Source organism: Benincasa hispida, chromosome 4 (assembly GCF_027475165.1).
Source record: "Benincasa hispida cultivar pf3 chromosome 4, pf3_genome.v1.1, whole genome shotgun sequence".
Classification (NCBI taxonomy): Eukaryota; Viridiplantae; Streptophyta; class Magnoliopsida; order Cucurbitales; family Cucurbitaceae; genus Benincasa; species Benincasa hispida.
Genome location: NC_143481.1, coordinates 55,766,572 through 55,778,586, shown reverse-complemented (window position 1 = coordinate 55,778,586; position 12,015 = coordinate 55,766,572). Strand labels below are relative to the sequence as shown.

At 36.9% G+C, this 12,015-nt stretch overlaps 1 protein-coding gene across 3 annotated transcripts in view; it reads left to right on the top strand.

The window, feature by feature from the left end:
* The window catches only part of GCN2 (protein kinase family protein), a 94,247-nt gene that overhangs the window by 49,837 nt on the left and 32,395 nt on the right, over positions 1 to 12,015 (top strand). For all 3 annotated transcript variants that reach the window (XM_039029330.2, XM_090312936.1, XM_039029329.2), the window contains exons 17-20: positions 1,397 to 1,655; positions 1,753 to 1,846; positions 4,052 to 4,132; positions 8,521 to 8,577. In XM_039029330.2, the coding sequence (XP_038885258.1) occupies positions 1,397 to 1,655; positions 1,753 to 1,846; positions 4,052 to 4,132; positions 8,521 to 8,577 (491 nt within the window). The remainder of the gene's footprint in view (positions 1 to 1,396; positions 1,656 to 1,752; positions 1,847 to 4,051; positions 4,133 to 8,520; positions 8,578 to 12,015) is intronic.

The window sequence follows — 12,015 nt, the reverse complement described above, 5'->3', positions numbered from 1 at the left end:
GAAGTTGTGGAGGAATATAGAGCTAAAAAGAAGAAAAGATGGATTTTGAAACTTGATTTGGAAAAGGCCTTTGATAGAGTTGATTGAGATTTCTTGGAAAATGTGCTGATTTTAAAAGGATTTGATGCGAAGTGGATCCAATGGATTAGAGACCCAAAATTTTCCGTCTTCATCAACGGTAGACCACGTGGAAAAATAACCGCTTTGAGGAGCATTATGCGAGGGGATCCCCTCTCTCCCTTCCTTTTCCTTTTGGTTAGTGAATTGTGAAGCATTTTTGTTGGACTCATTCACGAGAAAGGGTCTTTAAGGTTGTGTTTGGGGCAATGATTGTCCTAAGACTATAATAACCACCTCTTGCTACAAGAAGTACTATTTTGTATTTCCCGATTAGTTACACTACAATCAACACTATTTCAAAATCTCCACTTGCTACTTATTTACTATTTGCTACAGTTTTTACTATTTTAGGTTTTTTTTTTTTTTTTTTTTTGTTCTTTGCTATAGTGTTTACTATTTCCTTCTCAAACTAAAATAATTTATACCTTAAACACATATTATTATAACCCAAATTAAAATAATCTACAACCCAAACATAAAATATTATAACCCAACCATAATAACTTAAGACTATAATAACCAACTCCTTGTCCCAAACGCTCCTTAAAGGTTGATAGTCGGAAAGAACAAAGTCATATCTCCATTCTCCAATATGCTGATTATTCACAGCTGTTTTGTAAAGATGATGATGATATGTTGAATTCTCTTATTAAAATCATCAAGTTATTTGAATGGTGCTCAGGCCAGAATGTTAATTGGGAAAAATCTGCATTGTGTGGAGTGAATATTGAGGAAGATAGATTGCTGGCCACAGCTTCTCACTTGAATTGCAAATTGGAATCTCTACCATTTATATATTTTGGGCTCCCTCTTGGAGGTTATCCAAGAAAGGTGTTTTTTTTTTCAGCAGCCTATCATCGATAAACTTCAAAAGAATTTGGATAGATGGAAGTATTTTAACTTGTGCCTCCGACCCACTTTGCTAATAAGGATAGATTTCTGTTCTTTAAAACACTTAAAATTGTTGGGTACTGAATTCCAAAAGATATAATCATGAGAAAGTTAAAAGCTATCCATCTTTTCAAAAGAATTAGATAAAAGGTATCTGTCTTTCCAAAAGATATAATTTGTGCAAGGGATATATTTACACAAAGAAAGAACCTAAAAGATTTTTCTTTAATCTTCATATCGATGAAGAGTTCTTTGCTTCTCTTAAATCTTGAAAAAATAAGTTTCAGTATTTAAATATGCATAAAAGAAAGTATATCTTTTTAGTTTCTTTTTTATTTGAGTATTGATTGGCGAGCTTGACTGAGCAGTTTTCCTTCATGTCCAGACATTCTACGGACAATGAAATCATCGGAGGACTCAAGTATATATGACAGAGTTGTTAATGCTATTTTCGATGAAGAGACATTAGTGATGAAAGATGACAGACATGATTGTGGTACTGCCCCTATCCAGTACACCGATTTGGGCACTGAAGTTCGTGATCATGTTATTGACGCCACAAGGGAGATGTTCAGGCTGCATTGTGCAAAGCATTTGGAAATAAGTTCCATGTATTTGTTGGACGGCTCTACGCAAATCAATAGGTTTTATGTTTAATCGAACTGTTAGTACTTTTTAAAGCGTCTTAGTTTGCTTCTTACATATTTGATTTGGCTGATCTTTTTCAAACAACTCTTGAAGGAACACGGTCAAACTTTTGAGCCACGGAGGAGATATACTTGAACTATGTCATGAGCTGCGTTTACCTTTTCTTAATTGGCTTGTCTCCAGTCAGGTATCTGCTGCGTCTCTCTCCTCCTCCTCTTCTTTTTCTTTTCTATTATCTTATTATTTTCATTACTTTTTATAAAATTAATGTACTTTTTTAATTTGATTTATGCATTTGTTAATTTTTTGAATAAGATATGAACCTCTAATTAATATAATGAAAAACTACAAAAATATTTCGAGGAAACAAACTCGTTGGAGTGAAAGAAAAGTATGGTAAAGAAAGTAAAAAATATCGTGATCCCAAAATATACAAATATTACAAGGAAAAAATGGTTGAAAAACATTGAAAGCGAGCAGTAGAACCATTGCAAAGTCTTGAAGAAGGCAAAATCAAAACTGTCCATCCAAACTCCGGACTTGTCATAAAATTATTGGTTCCTTTCAAACCCAAAATCTGAAATCAAGGATTCGACTTCATTAATCCTACAAAGATTAGTTTGAGAAGATGATGCCAACTCAACTAGTAGCTTTAGAATGATCATGCTTGCCCTTTAGACAAAAATTCAATGGATGAATTGACTTGAACAATTGCAAGGGAGATTTCTTGATGTATCTTCTTGGTCCTCTTGTACTCTTGTATATTTCAAGGATTATTATTATTACTTTTTTTTTTTTTTAGTTTTAATTTAATTTTATTATTTTTCAAGGATACAAGGAAAAAAGTACAAAGACAATACGAGACAATAATAAACAAACAAAGGCAACCAAAGAGAAGCCACAAAGTGCTTTGTTAAAAGAGGAAAAAAATTTGCTTCCATGTCTAATTTCAATTTTTTTTTAATATATTTATATAAAATTCCTACCAAGTTATATGATATTAAAGTTATAGGATATTAAACTTATATGATATTAAACTACTTTCGTATCTAATTTTTTAAGCCTAGTAGCTAATATGGTTTTTTCTCCCTATTGCAGTTCTTGAGGCTCTTTTTAATTCATGAGTTATTAGTTAGCTAGGAAACATAGATACTTCTAATTGTGCAGAGAATCGGTATCAGATACAGATATGATACGGATACGTCCAGATACGTGGTAGATACGTGATTTGAAGTATCTGATTTTTTTATTTTTATTTTTAATTTTCAGATACGCGTATCTGCTTCCAGATACGTGAAGGGATACGTGGGTCATTTTTTTTTTCAAATTTAAGCCCAACCACTTAAAAAGCCCAATCCACAACCCATTTTATTTTAATGCGTGTTTATGGGTGATTTTAAAATCATCAAAAATCACTTTTTTCATTTTTAAAATCACTCGAAAACACACTTTTAATTACTTAAAATTAACTTAGTTTTCAATTTTACACTTTTAAATGCAATTTTCATATCATTAAAATTAGTTTTGAAGGATTAAACATGTTTCACGGTGATTTTGAAAATAACAAAAGTGATTTCAACCATTTTAAAATCACTTCCAAACATAAAAGTCCACTTAAATTGAGCAATCCAAAACAAAATAAATTAAAATGATAAAAACATAAAAAATTGAGAAAAAACCCGAAACGTAATTAAATCTTCATTCTTCCCTTCTCTCTCACTATTTAAATCAAGTTTCACACCACCATCCTCAACTTCCTTCTTCAATCTTCATCTTCTACTTCTTTCCTACCGTCTACTCTAGTTGCTCAACAATCACACACACACACAAATATATATATATATATATATATATATATATATATATATATATATATATAATGTATCTTCAACGCATCCGTATCTTAGTTTTTTAGAAATTAACGTATCACTGTATCGTTTCGTATCCGTATCATGTATCCGTATCTGTGTCTGTGCTTCTTAGTTAGTTAGCGTTGAAGAAAGGAATTTGGTGCATAGCAATCACATTTATTTTCTTTAATTAGTATTTTGGACAATTGAAGAATAAATGAAAAGTAGTGATAAGAGTCCCATGATTAACTGAGATAGTCAAGCTGGAATGCTTCTATAGTTTCTTGGTAATTTTGATTTATTGTTTTATTGTCCGCTGAAGTTTATACTTGTTTTGAGCATTAGTCTAGCTTCATTTTTTCTTTGAAAAAGAAGACTCTGAAGATTGCCTCATACTTCTTTATGTAACTATCCATAGGATCTGTATTTCTTTTTGGTCATTACTTATTTTATTTTATTTTTTTTCCATGCATCCTCTATGTTTGTAAACTTAAAATCGTACTTTTGTAGAACATGAATTGATCTGTTGATTTTCTATTTAGAAATCTTCATTTAAACGATACGATATATCGTGTGTCTATAGAAGAGCAATTGGACATTCACCTCCAAACCGATACCTTCAGGTACTCCTTTACATGTCTTGTGTCATTCTGTGTGTTTGGATGTTAATATTTTGTTTTTGTCTTACTTGCTACTTTGAGAAAAAAATAATTTTCAGCTTCGTAGTGTTGAATTATATTATTGGTAACAAATTATCCAATAAGGAGGAAGTTGACTATTGGGTCATCAACCTCATTCATTTTACAAATGCTGAAAGAAAAACGTGCAAGTTTAGTAACTCTAGTAAGCAGGAATTTTGTTATAGTTGTAGGGTTTGGGCAGAGGGGTCAGGTGGACATTTTGTATCGCTATCATTTTTTCTAAGACAAAAAGCTAAATGAGGTTACAAAAATCCTATTCAATCAGCACAAATCTCATGGAAAGAGTTACAAAAAAAGACGTCCAATTTGCACCAAGTGGCTGCTGTGTACGAAATGAGGTAAAAAGGAACGAGCAGTGTCTTTGATAATATGAGCACATTGGAAGACAAGAAAGTTAAGTTGGTAGCCTTGAAACTCTGGAGTGGTTCCTCCGCATGTTAGACCAGTTACAAAACAATTGACGTGCTCGTGGGAAAAGAATAGGACTTTGCCGCGAGTGAAATGCCTAAAGAGAAATTTTTACATATTAACTTTGAGAATATACTTTTCAACCAATTTGTTAGTGATAGTCTAGAAGTGCTCCATTTTTATGCCTTTGTGAAGATATTTCCTAACTTCTCTAGTCTTCCCATATCCATAAGAAAGAGCCTTGTTATACTTTTTCATGAACTAAAAGAAGGCAGAAGATGAGCTGAATCAAAATGAGCAAGCCAAAGAAGTGATTTATTATGAAAAACCCTTTGATTGCATTCAAACCAAATCTTAGACAAAAGAGCTTTAACAATTAAGATAACAAATGTTTACTGACTGTAAAAACTCTTAGGTTTGAGAAAGAATCATAATGCTCTATTCATTCACCAAAGATATGAATATATACAAGTGTACAAAGTATAGAAAAGAAAAATATCACAAAATATTTACAAGAATGGAAAACCCTAACTATAGAATTATAACACTCCCCCTCAAGTTGGAGCATATATGTTAATCATGCCCAACTTGTTACATAGATAATCTATACGTCTTTTATCCAGTGCTTTCGTGAAGATATCTCCTAATTGTTCTCCAGTCTTCACATATCCTGTAGATACCAACCCTTGTTGAATTTTCTCACGTACAAAATGGCAATCAACTTCAATATGTTTAGTCCTTTCATGAAATACTGGATTAAACGCAATATGAAGTGCTGCTTGATTATCACACCACAACTTTGTCGATGTGGTGATTTCAAATCCCAACTCAACAAGAAGTTCATATATCCAAATTAATACACACACAAATTGTGCCATTGCTCTATATTCTGATTCTGCACTTGAACGTGACACCACATTTTGCTTCTTACTCTTCCAAGAAATCAAATTACCACCAACAAAAACACAATACCCTGAGGTTGATCTTCTGTCTTCTTTAGATTCTGTCCAATTGATGTCTGAGAAACATTCAATATTAGTATGACCATAATCCTTATATAATAAACCATGCCTAGGAGTAGCTTTCAAATAACAAAGAATCTGTTCCAATGCAGCCCAATGATCAACTGTAGAGCATGACATGTACTGACTCACAATACTCATTGAATAGGCTATGTCCGGTCGAGTCACTGTAAGATAATTAAGTTTTCCCATTAACCTCTAATATCTTTCAGGATCTTTCAGCAATTCTCCATCTTTTGTGAGCTGTAAGTTGGGCATCATTGGGGTACTACATGGCTTAGCCCCTAGCTTTCCTGTTTCAGTCAACAAGTCAAGTACATATTTTCTTTGTGATAATAGAATTCCTTTCTTGCTTCTTATTACCTCAATTCCTAAGAAGTATTTCAACATGCCCAAATCTTTTGTATGGAATTGACTATGAAGAAAGGTCTTTAGAGATTGGATACCTAAAGTATCATCACCAGTAATCACAATATCATCCACATATACGACTAACAAGATGACACCACCCTCAGATCTCTTAAAAAAGACTGAATGATCTGATCTTCTCTTCCGCATTCCAAAGCTTTCAATCACTTGACTAAATTTACCAAACCAAGCTCGTGGGGTTTGCTTTAATGCATACAAGGATTTACGAAGGCGATACACCGTTCCATTCTCCCCCTGAGCAACAAACCCTGGTGGTTGCTCCATATACACCTCTTCTTGAAGATCACCATGAAGAAATGCATTTTTAATATCAAGCTGATGTAAAGGCCAATGATTGATTGAAGCTAATGAAATAAACCACCTCTCAGATGCCATTTTTGTTACAGGAGAAAAAGTATCTGCATAGTCAACGCCATAAATTTGTGCATAGCCATTCGCTACGAGGCGTGCTTTTAACCGAGCAATAGAACCGTCAGGATTGACTTTAACTGCAAACACCTATTTGCAACCGATAGCCTTCTCTCCTGCAAACTGAATCCCAAGTACAATTATCATCTAAGGCAGTCATCTTCTCCACCATTGCGGTACACCAACCAAGATGAGACAAAGCCTCACGAACAGTTTTCGGGATGAATACAGACTCTAAGGATGCAATGAATGAACATGTGGAAGGCGACAAATCGTTTGTATGAAACAAAAGAAGAAATAGGATGAGCACATGTACGTTTACCTTTACGAAGAGCAATGGGAAGATCATCACTCGTTTCTGGATCCAATGACGAAGAAGACTTTGGTACAGGGCATGGAACTGAAGGAAGTTGTCGTCGAGTATAGACTTTAATGGTGGAAGAGTAGAGGTAGCCATAGGTAGAGATGAATCAGGAAGAGGATCAGAAGGAGAAATAACTGTGTAGACAAGGAAATCATCCTCTAATTCCTTATGCTCCCCTTGACTCTTATTCGAAGAGAAAGACGGTGTTGAAAAAAATGGGGTATGTTCAAAAAACGTGATATCAGGAGAGACAAAATATTTATTTAGACTAGGACAATAACACCGATACCCTTTTTGGACACGGGAATAACCAAGCAAAATACATTTTAAGGACTTCGGATCCAGCTTGGTATGCTGAGGCTGAACATCCCGAACAAAGCAGGTACAACCAAATATTTTGGGTGGAATGGGAAACAAATGTTGCTTGGGGCATAAAGTACGAAAAGATATCTCACCCTTAAGAATGGAAGAGGGCATGCGATTTATTAAGAAACAAGCTGTGGAAACAGCATCAACCCAAAAGGATTTTGGAACATGCATTTGAAACATCAAAGCTCTGCCTGTCTCAAGGAGATGACGATTCTTTCGTTCTGCAACCCCATTTTGAGATGGAGTATCGACACAAGAAGATTGATGAAGAATGCCATGGGCATCTAAATAAGACTTTAGTGTATGAGAGAAATATTCCTTAGCATTATCACTCTATAGGATTTTAAGAGCACCACTAAATTGAGTTTGAATTTCAGCATGGAAGTTACGAAAATGAGAAAGTAACTCGGAACGACTTTTCATTAAATATAACCACATACCACGAGAATAGTCATCGATAAATGTAACAAAATACCTAAACCCTCATTTGGACTCAACAGGACATGGATCCCAAACATCAGAATGGACTAATTCAAAAGGAGCACTAGCTTGTTTATTGACTCGAGGAAACGAACTCAAACGATGAAATTTAGCAATCTGACATGACTTACAATCTAAAGAAGACAAATGTTGAAGTTGAGGACGAAGACTCTTCAATACAGAGATAGACGGATGACCCATACGACAATGCTCTTCAAAGGGAGACGACACGCTAGAGCATGTGATGGCCGTAGGTGTTTGTGGTTCAAAGATGTAAAGACCTCTAAATTCCCGCCCTTTACCAATAGTCTGTTTCGTCGTAAGATCGTGAAATAAGCAATAACCAGGAAAAAAGGAGACACAACAATGAAGATCACGAGTGAGTTTACTGAACGAAATCAAATTAAACGAGAAATGTGGTAAATTTAAAACTGATGACAAAGAAATTGATTCAGTGAGATTACAAGGACTGAACTTGTTATTTAACCAAAGAAAACAAAGGTTTTTGGAAATTTAGAATTGAGGCCAATGAATGTGATGTGTTAAGATGATTGGTTCTGTTTCTAGAAACTGAGGAGTTTGAACTATAAACTAAAGTAACACTAGTTGGAGATATAAGTGTTGAGTGAGTTGACAATCAATTGGGTTCTTTGTCTTTGCTGTAAAATCCTTAATGTCACGTCTTTATGGTGCTCCTATCCCAGCCTTTTTGAAAGATGGGTAGCTTCATTGCCATGTTTTATTTCCATGTCCGTATCTATGCTTTTCTCAGTTAAAATTTCTAATTAACTACTGCGGTCATGTGTACTTTTTTTTGTCATCTCCAACAGGGTGATTTTGATATTATTGGGGGTACATCGGCTTTGACTGAGGCAGAGGTTATCAAGGTACACTTTCCATTAGTTTAATGCATTTAGAAACCTGTTTGTTACTTTTTGATGAAACTCGGTAGGCTGTTTACCTCTTTCCTTTCTTTCTTAGTTGTCTTTCCTTTTCAAATAAGGTTAGCTGTGCAGGTTTCATCCTTGAGATGCACATTCAACACACAGAGATAACAACTCTCAATTTCTGAAAATACTTCAAAGATGCCATTAGAAGAAGAGGAATTCAGTTTAAATACTGAATCCAGCCTAGTGAGTGTTAGTTACCAACGGTAACATTCTAACAAATTTCTAACGAAAGATTACAACATAAAGAATTTAAAGATTTTGGTAAAACAAAAAGCTAAGCAAACAAAAATAACCACCATAAAATCTTACTTTTTTGGACTACAAAAAACTACACTAGATACCCTTGACTTTATAACTTAACTACGCAGCTCAAATGCAAACTTCCTAATTCCAGACGATGTTAGACTTCATAACTCAACTTAGCACCCAAAACATCCCTTAATACGCGACTATATTTCATCACAATATAAATGAACATAGAGAGGATAGAAGTCTTTGATCCTTTAGTGGGTGCATTTTCGTCCCTATTTCTTCAGCTAGTGATTGGCAGAACATCATGATTCCTCAAAATTTTCCGTACTGGATACCATAGAGGTGAGGGTGTGAAATTGGGGTTGTCTGACAAAAAAACATCAAGATTTCTCAATGTTCTTCCTGTCGAAAAAAAATAGCTTGTAACCCTAGGGGTATTTTAGTAATTGTGTGTACCCTAGGGCTTCCCAGTAGTCTATTTATTTGGCCTATTCTCTTGTACTTTATGTATTAGAATCAATAATAAAAATCAGTGTCTATCGTGGTTTTTCTCCCTATACTAGGGTTTCTACGTAACTGTTTTTGTTATTTTCTTCCCTACTTTTTTATTTTTAACATGGTATCAGAGCATGGAGTCGAAACCCTAGCCACCATTGAGGAAAACGAAAATCCAACAGGAAAATCCCAAACCAATAACCCAGATATAACCAGTATTATCCAAGCCATTGACAGGTACTTCCAATCTCTTCTTCCCCACTTTCGCGAAAACCAACCACCGCCGCCCTACCCACCGCTGGCCGACTCCTTCACAGACGGAATGACTAGCCGCCAGACCCAGCAACCAGCGATCAGTGAACTAGCAGTTACCCATCTGGTCCGGTTGCGCGCAGACAAAGACAACCAGCGACTGGCCGAACGAAGTCGAGATCTGTCCGGCCGCTCTCAGACACTGCCGAACGACTCCGACCAGCCCCGATCTACGATGCCCAGGCGCGCAGACGAAGACGACCAGCGATCGGCCGAACGAAGTCGAGATCTGTTCGACTGCTCTCAGACACTGTTGAACGACTCCGACCAGCCCCGATCTGCGATGCCCAGCGCCAACCGGTCTAGATCTGTGATGTCCAGCATCGACCAGTCCAGATCGATCGCGTCTGTTGCCGTTGCCGCCGGTCTTCTCCTCTCAGATCGGCGTCTCATCTCAGCCACTGCTGCACCAAAAGACAGATGGAAGAAGTGTGGGTGTTTTCCAGCCGAGTATGAGCAACCAAATGGGGCAGTTTTCGCCGATCATAGATGAGTTTGGAAGGGGAGATTCTTCTTCATACCACCAGGACCAGGGATCGACATCCAAGATCCAACCAGATCTTGCTTCTTTTCCAGTCGCGCCCAATCATGGTGGCTCGACATAATACCCAGATGAAAACTCGGTAAATTCTTTCCCTATTTTACCCACTACAAATATCCTGCATGGTTTTTCCTTAGTTGATAGTACCACTAGCCTGAGTACAGTTGGAATCAGTACTATCGCCTAGTCAGGCAATATACAGTCTTTTGGTCTTGTTAGTGTGAATGGTAAAAAACCTTAGATTGTTGACTCAGGGGCGACAGATCATCTTACTGGTACCTCTGATCAGTTTCTCTCATATTATCCAAGTGTTGGTAACGAACGAATTAGGATTGCAGATGGGTCGTTCGCACCTGTTGCAGGAAAAGGGGATTTATCTCCGTTTGAGGGTTTGGTTTTGCAGGATGTTTTGCATGTTCCTAAAATTTCATATAATTTGTTATCCATCACTAAGATTACAAGAGATTTGAATTGTCTGGCAGTTTTTTCACCCGACTCTGTTTTATTTCAGGATCTAAGCTCGGGGACGACGATTGGCACTGCCCGGCACGATGGGGGACTCTACTTCCTAACTGATGATGCTTCCTCTAGGAATGGTTATAGGACTAGCCTTGTCTCCTTAAATTTTTCTACCTCTGAGAATGATTTTCTGTTATGGCATTACCGCTTAGGGCATCTGAACTTTCAGTATATGAAATACTTATTTCTGCATTTATTTTGCAATATTAATGTGTCTTCTTTAAAGTGTGAAGTGTGTATTCGTGCCAAACAGAGTCGTGTCTCCTTCCACTCCCAGCCCTATAAACCATCCAAACCCTTCACCTTAGTCCACAGTGATGTTTCGGGTCCCTTACCAACCACAACCTCCACGGGGAAACGCTGGTTTGTCACTTTTATAGACAACCACACTCGGCTTACTTGGGTCTTTCTTCTCACTGATAAGTCTGAGGTGTTATCTATATTCCAGAAATTTTATGCCACTGTGGAAACCCAGTTTAATGCCAGGATTGGTATTTTGAGAAGTGACAATGGGCGGGAATTATTTATCGCTTCCTTCTAGGAGTTTCTTGCATCCAAAGGAATTATCCACCAGAGTTCGTGTGCCTACACTCCCCAACAAAATGGGATTGCCGAAAGGAAAAGTCGTCATTTGGTGGAAGTTGCTAGGTCCTTATTGCTATCCACATCACTCCCGTCTTACCTATGGGGTGATGCTATCCTTACTGCTGCTCACTTAATCAACCGAATGCCTTCCCGAGTCCTCAATTTTCAAAACCCCTTAGACTGTTTAAAAGAGTCCTACCCTACGACTCGTTTAGTCTCCGATGAACCACTTCGAGTTTTTGGCTGTGTTGCCTTTGTTCACTCCCATGGTCCAAATCGCACAAAATTTACCCCTCGTGCTAAAAAATGCGTCTTTGTTGGGTATCCACTCCATCAGCGTGGGTATAAATGTTACCACCCACCCTCTCGCAAGTATTTTGTTTCCATGGATATCACTTTCCTTGAGGATCAACCCTTCTTCCCTGTTAGCCATCTTCAGGGGGAGACCTCTAGTGAAGAGACTAACTGGTCCACATATACAGTTCCCTTGGAGTTTGCCCCTATTCCTGAACATATTGGTCCTATCCTTCCTACCAATCAAGTCCCATGGATAACATACTATAGGAAGAATCTTAGGAAGGAAGTAGCGTCACCTGTTACATCTCTGGCTCCGGTCCATGAGTCAAACCCGACATCAGGTACATCTATTCCTGAAATTAATGAGATTGATA